Source organism: Hyperoodon ampullatus, assembly GCF_949752795.1.
Source record: "Hyperoodon ampullatus genome assembly, chromosome: 10".
NCBI lineage: Eukaryota > Metazoa > Chordata > Mammalia > Artiodactyla > Ziphiidae > Hyperoodon > Hyperoodon ampullatus.
In genome coordinates, this window is record NC_136923.1 from 103,520,942 (window position 1) to 103,526,941 (window position 6,000).

Below are 6,000 nucleotides of genomic sequence, written 5' to 3' on the forward strand. Positions count from 1 at the left end.
TTTCTTCCTGGTTCAGTCTTGGGAGATTGTACCTAAGAATTTGCCCATTTCTTCTAGGTTGATGATGATTATTGGCATATAGTTGTTCAGAGCAGTCTCTTATGGTCCTTTGTATGTCTGTGGTGTCGGTTGGAACTTCTTTTATCATTTATGATTTTATTGATTTGCATCCTCTCCCTTTTTTTCATGATGAGTCTGGCTAAAGGTTAATCAATTTTGTTTATCCTTTCAAAGAACCAGCTTTTAGTTTCGTAGATCTTTTCTATTGTTTTTTTAGTCTCTATTTCATTTATTTCTGCTCTGATTTTTATGATTTCGTTCCTTCTACTAACTTCGGGTTTTGTTTGTTCTTCTTTCTCTAGTTCCTTTAGGAGTACAGTCAGGTTGTTCATTTGAAATTTTTCTTATTTCCTGAGGTAAGCTTGTATCACTGTAAACTTACCTCTTAGAACTGCTTTTGCTGTGTCCCATAGGTTTTGAATTGTTCTCTTTTCATTTTCATTTGTGTCTAGGTATTTTTTTGTTTCCTCTTTAATTTCTTCAGTGATCCACTGGTTGTTTAGTTACATATTGTTTAGCCTCCATGTGCTTGTGTTTTCTGCAGTTCTTTTCTTGTAGTTGATTTCTAGTATCATAGTTTTGTGGTCAAAAAAGCTGCCAGATATGACTTCAATTTTATTAAATTTCCTGAGTCTTGTTTTATGGCCTAGCATGTGATCTGTCCTGGACAGTGTTCCATATGCACTTGGAAAGAATGTGTATTCTGCTGCTTTCAGATGGAATGCTCTCTTTATATATACATCAATTAAGTGCATCTGGTCTCATGTGTCATTCAGAGTCAGTGTTTTCTTATTGATTTCCTGTCTGGATGATCTGTCCAGTGATGTGAGTAGGCTGTTAAAGTCCCCTATTATTGTGTTACTGTCAATTTCTCTACGTCTGTTAACATTTGCCTTATATACTGAGGTGCTCCTGTGTTGGGTGCATATATATTTACAATGGTTATATCTTCTTTTTGGATTGATCATTTTATCCATAATGTGGTGTTCTTCTTTGTCTCTTGTAACAGTCTTTATTTTAAAGTCTATTTTGTCTGATATGAGTATTGCTACTCCAGCTTTCTTTTGATGTCCATTTGCATGGGATACTTTTTCCATCCCCTCAATTTCAGTCTGTATGTGTCCCTAGGTCTGAAGTGGGTCTCTTGTAGACAGCATACATACGGGTCTTGTTTTTGTATCCATTCAGCGAGCCTGTGTCTTTTGGTTGGAGCACTTAGTCCATTTACACCCAAGGTAACCCAAGGTAATTATCAATATGTATGTTCCGACTGCCATTTTGTTCATTGTTTTGGATTTGTTTTTGGAGGTCTTTATCCCCCTTTCTTCTTTTGTTTTCTTCTCTTGTGATTTGATGACTATCTTTAGTGTTATGTTTGGATTCCTTTTTCTTTTTTATGGGTGTATCTCTTACAGATTTTTGACTCGTGGTTGCCATGAGGTTTTTATATAGCAGTCTATATATACATGTGACTGTTTCAAGGTGCTGATCTCTTAATTTCAAATATACTTTTAAAACTCTGCATTTGGGACTTCCCTCGTGGCACAGTGGTTGGGAATCCGCCTGCCAATGCAGGGGACACGGGTTTGAGCCCTGGTCCAGGAAGATCCCACATGCCATGGAGCAACTAAGCCCTTGCACCACAACTATTGAGCCCACAAGCCTAGAGCCCGTGCTCCGCAACAAGAGAAGCCACCACAATGAGCCCGTGCACTGCAACGAAGAATAGCCCCTGCTCACTGCAACTAGAGAAAGCCCATGCAGCAATGAAGACCCGATGCAGCCAAAAGTAAATTAAATTTTTAAAAAACAAAAACGAAACAAAGAAAACCCTGCCTTTGTACTCTTCTCCCCTCACGATGACTGTTTTTGACATCATATTCTACATCTAATTGTTTTCTGCATCCCTTAACTGCGTATTGTGGATATAGATGATTTTACTACGTCTGTCTTTTAACCCCCCACTAGCTTTGTTTGTGGATGACTTCCTACCTTTACTATATGTTTGCTCTTACCACTTAGTTTTTTCATTTCATAGTTTTCTTGTTTCTAGTTGTAGCCATTTATTTTTCTTCTAGAGAAGTCCCTTTAACATTTGTTGTAAAGCTGGTTTGGTGGTGCTGAACTCTTAGCTGCTTGTCTGTAAAGCTTTGATCTCTCCATCAAATCTGAACGAGAGTCTTGCTGGGTAGAGTATTCTTGGTTGTAGGTTTTGTCCTTTCATCATTTAAAATATATCATGCCATTCTCTTCTGGCCTGCAGTTTCCACTGGAAAAACCAGCTGATAGCCTTATGGGAGTTCCCTTGTGTGTTATTTGCTGCTTTTCTCTTGCTGCTTTTAATACTCTACTTCTATTTTTTGGTATTTTAATTGCAGTGTGCCTTGGTGTGGTCCTCTTTGGGTTGATCCTGTTTGAGACTCTCTGGGCTTCCTGGACCTTGATGTCTGTTTCCTTTCCCAGGTTAAATAAGTCTTCAGTGGTTATGTCTTCAAATATGTTCTGTGCCCCTTTCTCTCTCTCCTCCTTCTGGGACCCCTATAATGCAAGCATTAAGTGCACTTGGTGTTGTCCCAGAGTCTCTTACACTGGCCTCACTTTTTTCATTCTTTTTTCTGTTCAGCAGTAGCAGTGACTCCCACTGCTCCGTCTTCCAGCTCACTGATCGATTCCTCTGTATCACTTAGTCTACTGTTGACTCCTTCATTTCAGTTACTATAGTCTTCATCTCTGTATGGTGGTTCTTTATATTTTCTGACTCTTTGTTAAAAGCTTTTAACTCCTCACTCTGTGCATCCGTTCTTCTCCCGAGTTCTCTGATCATCTCTACTATCATTATTCTGGACTCTTGCTTGGGTAGACTGCCTGTCTCCACTTCACTTAGTTGTTCTCCTGGGGTTTTCTTTTGTTCCTTCGTCTGCAGCATGTTCCTCTGCCACCTCATCTTGTCTGAGTTGCTATTTGTACTTATGTATGTGGTAGGTTACGTTTCTCGACCTCAGAGAAGTGGCCCTCTGTAGGAGACATCTCATGCATCCCAGCAGCATGCTCCCCCTCATCACCCAAGCTGTATGCTCTAGGGGTGCCCCCTATGAGGGCTGCATGGTTCCTTCTGTTTTGGAGGGCTATGTGGGTGGTTTGGTGGGCTTAGTTGGCACCTGGTCTGGTTGACTGCCAAGCTCTGCCTTGTGTGGAGGCCACTGGTTGATGGGGCCTGGTCAGGAGGCGGCTGACTGCAGAATCCCCGGGGACCTGGGGCTAGTGCTGGGTCACTGATGGGTGAAGTCAGGGTCCAGGCGACTCTGGAGCTGTTGACACCCTACTGGTGGGTGAAGCCAGGTCCTGGGGTTAGTGCCAGACTGCTGGCAGGCAGAGCTGGGTCCTGGTGTCTGGCTGTAGGGCCCAGAGATCTCAGAGCTGGTGTAAGATCACTGCTGGCTGGGGCCAGTTCCTAACACAGTTGGGTATGGGGTCCGAGGTGTCCAGAAGCTTGCATTGGCCTGCTATGAGCAGCCGAGGTCTGCAAGCTGCAGGATTCTGGTTTTCTTGCTTCTGGTTTCTGCCCTGTGGTGGGTGAGACTGGTCTAGAGGCTCGTGCAGGCTTCCTAGCAGCAGAGGCCAGCACCTGTCAGCTGGTGGGTGGAGCTGAATCTTGGTCCTCTGGTGGGCAGGGCCGTGTCCAGAGTTGGCTGGCTGTGTGCTCAGGAAGTCTCTAAGAAGCCTGTCTGCCGAGGGGTGGGGCTGTGTTCCCACCCTGCTGGTTGGCTGGTTGGCTCAAGGCGTCCCAGCACTGGCACCTACAAGTGGTTGGGTGGGACCAGGTCTCGGAGCTCATGAGCCAAGATGGCGGTCGCCAGCACCAGCGTCCCCGTGGTAGAAAGCTCCCAAATATGGCTGCCACCAGCATCCATGTCCCCAGGGTGAGCTGTGGCTGCCCCCCTGCCTGTCCGAGAGCCTCTCTAAGTCCAGCAGGTACGTCTGGCCCAGGCTCCTATCAAGTTACTGCTCTGCCCTTGGTCCCAGTGCACGTAGGATTTTGTGTACTCCCTGTAACAGCAGAGTCTCTGTTTCCCCCAGTCCTCTGGGACCCCTGAAAGCCCATCCTCGGCCTTCAAAGCCACACGCCCTGGGGGCCCGTTTTCCTGGTACAGGACCCGCAGGCTGCAGAGCCCGACGTGCGGCTCAGAACTGTCTCCTGTGGGAGAACCTCCGCGATGTACTCGCTCTCCGGTGTGTGGGTCACCCACCCGGTGGGGGTCACGAGCCTTGATCATCTCGCACGTCTGCTCCTCCTACCCGTCTCGTTGTGGCTCCTTCTCTATGTCTTCAGCTGTAGATCTTTTCTGGCAGGCTCTGGTCCTTTGCGTCCATGGTTGCTCTGCGCGCAGCTGTGAGTCCGGTGTGCCCATGGGAAGAGGCGAGCTGGGGGGCGGGGTCTTTCAGCTCCACCACCTCGGCAGCTCTCCTGTCGACGTGTCCTTAATGCCTTCTTTAACACCCAGCCGCCCTCCCCGCTTCTAAATGAAGAGCGAGCCTCGGAAAAACAGCGTGAATTGATACAGCGTTGAGAAACAAAATGTTATGTTATTCACGGAAAGTGAAGCTGGTTGTCCCCTTACGGTGGTATTTATTAGTCACTTTTCAAACTAAATGAAGTAAGAAGTTTTGGGCTGGCAAGGAAAATGTTCACTGAATAGCGGTGGCAGCAGATGCAGGAGGTGAAGGGGGTTGGGGGGAGCTGGCCGTGCGCTGGTGCTGGGGCCCCATGCCTGTGGGTCCGACCCGCTGCCGACCTGTGCGCTTCCCGCAGGTGCGGCGGCCTGGGGCTGGTGCTGGCCAGTGCGGGCTTCGGCATGCTGACGGCGCCCATCATCGAGCTGCACAACCAAAAGGGCTACTTCCTGCACCACATCATCTTCGCCTGCTGCACGCTCATCTGCATCATCTGCCTCCTGCTGCTTCCCGAAAGCCGGGACCAGAACCTGCCTGAGAGCATCCCCGACGGCGAGCACTACACGCGCCAGCCCCTGCTGCCACCCAGGCGCGGGGAGCAGCCACTCCTGCTCACCAACGCCGAGCTCAAGGACTACTCGGGGCTGCACGACGCAGCCACCGCCGGCGACGGGCTGCCGGACCGTGCCACAGCCAATGGCGGGCGGCCCATGTAGCAGGGCCCTGGGGGCAGACCAGGTTGAGCATGGCCACGGGCGGGCCCACTCTGCTGAGGCCAGCGTGGGGACCCCCAAGGAGCCCATGTTTGAGGAAGAGGACTTTGCAAACGACCCTTCAAAGACTTTCCTTTCTGCCATGAAACGTTTGTATTTATTTTGGTCATTTTTACGAGAAGCACTTTATTCCCTTCCCTTCACGGATCTCGAAATGGAGCCACCTCCTCAGGAAGAGGGACGCGGTGGCCAAGGACACGCTGTAAGGACCGCGCAGCCCAGGCTCCCCGGGAGGTCGGCTGCACCCTCAGAGCCAGCTGTCCCCGAGGCCGTGCGCAGAGACCGACCAGCCACCGTCTGGAGCACTCCTACAGCTGTGCTTTTATTCAGACTGAAATGTAAATGGTTAGGGTTTTGCTAGAGTCTGTGTATGGTTTCTAAAGGTTTTCTCTGTAAGGTAAGAGCTCCTGCTCCATGTGCTGGGGGAAAGCAGCTCACGGTATCATTAAAACCAGCTTAGTCTTTCCCGCAAGATCATCCTTTTATACTTGATGCTGGAAGCTCTTTGGGGGAAAAGCTTAACCATTCACCAGAAATCCTGATTAGTGGCGGTACCGCCACGGTCTTCCAAGGCAGGTCTGCCCAGCTCAGCTCCTGAGCGGCAGATGCATCGAGTCGGAGACAAGTTACTGTTATCACCCCTCCTCCCAGTTCAGCTCCAGCAGGAAAGTCCCCTCTTGCAGTCAGCTTTTCTGCCAGCACAACCTGAACACAC

At 48.8% G+C, this 6,000-nt stretch overlaps 1 protein-coding gene across 2 annotated transcripts in view; it reads left to right on the forward strand.

The window, feature by feature from the left end:
• The window catches only part of SLC22A23 (solute carrier family 22 member 23), a gene marked incomplete at its 5' end in the record, with an annotated part of 143,476 nt that extends 137,719 nt beyond the window's left edge, over positions 1-5,757 (forward strand). For both annotated transcript variants that reach the window (XM_079712244.1, XM_079712243.1), the window contains one exon: positions 4,871-5,757. In XM_079712244.1, the coding sequence (XP_079568370.1) occupies positions 4,871-5,228 (358 nt within the window). In that variant the 3' untranslated portion in view covers positions 5,229-5,757. The remainder of the gene's footprint in view (positions 1-4,870) is intronic.
• Positions 5,758-6,000: the final 243 nt, after the last annotated feature.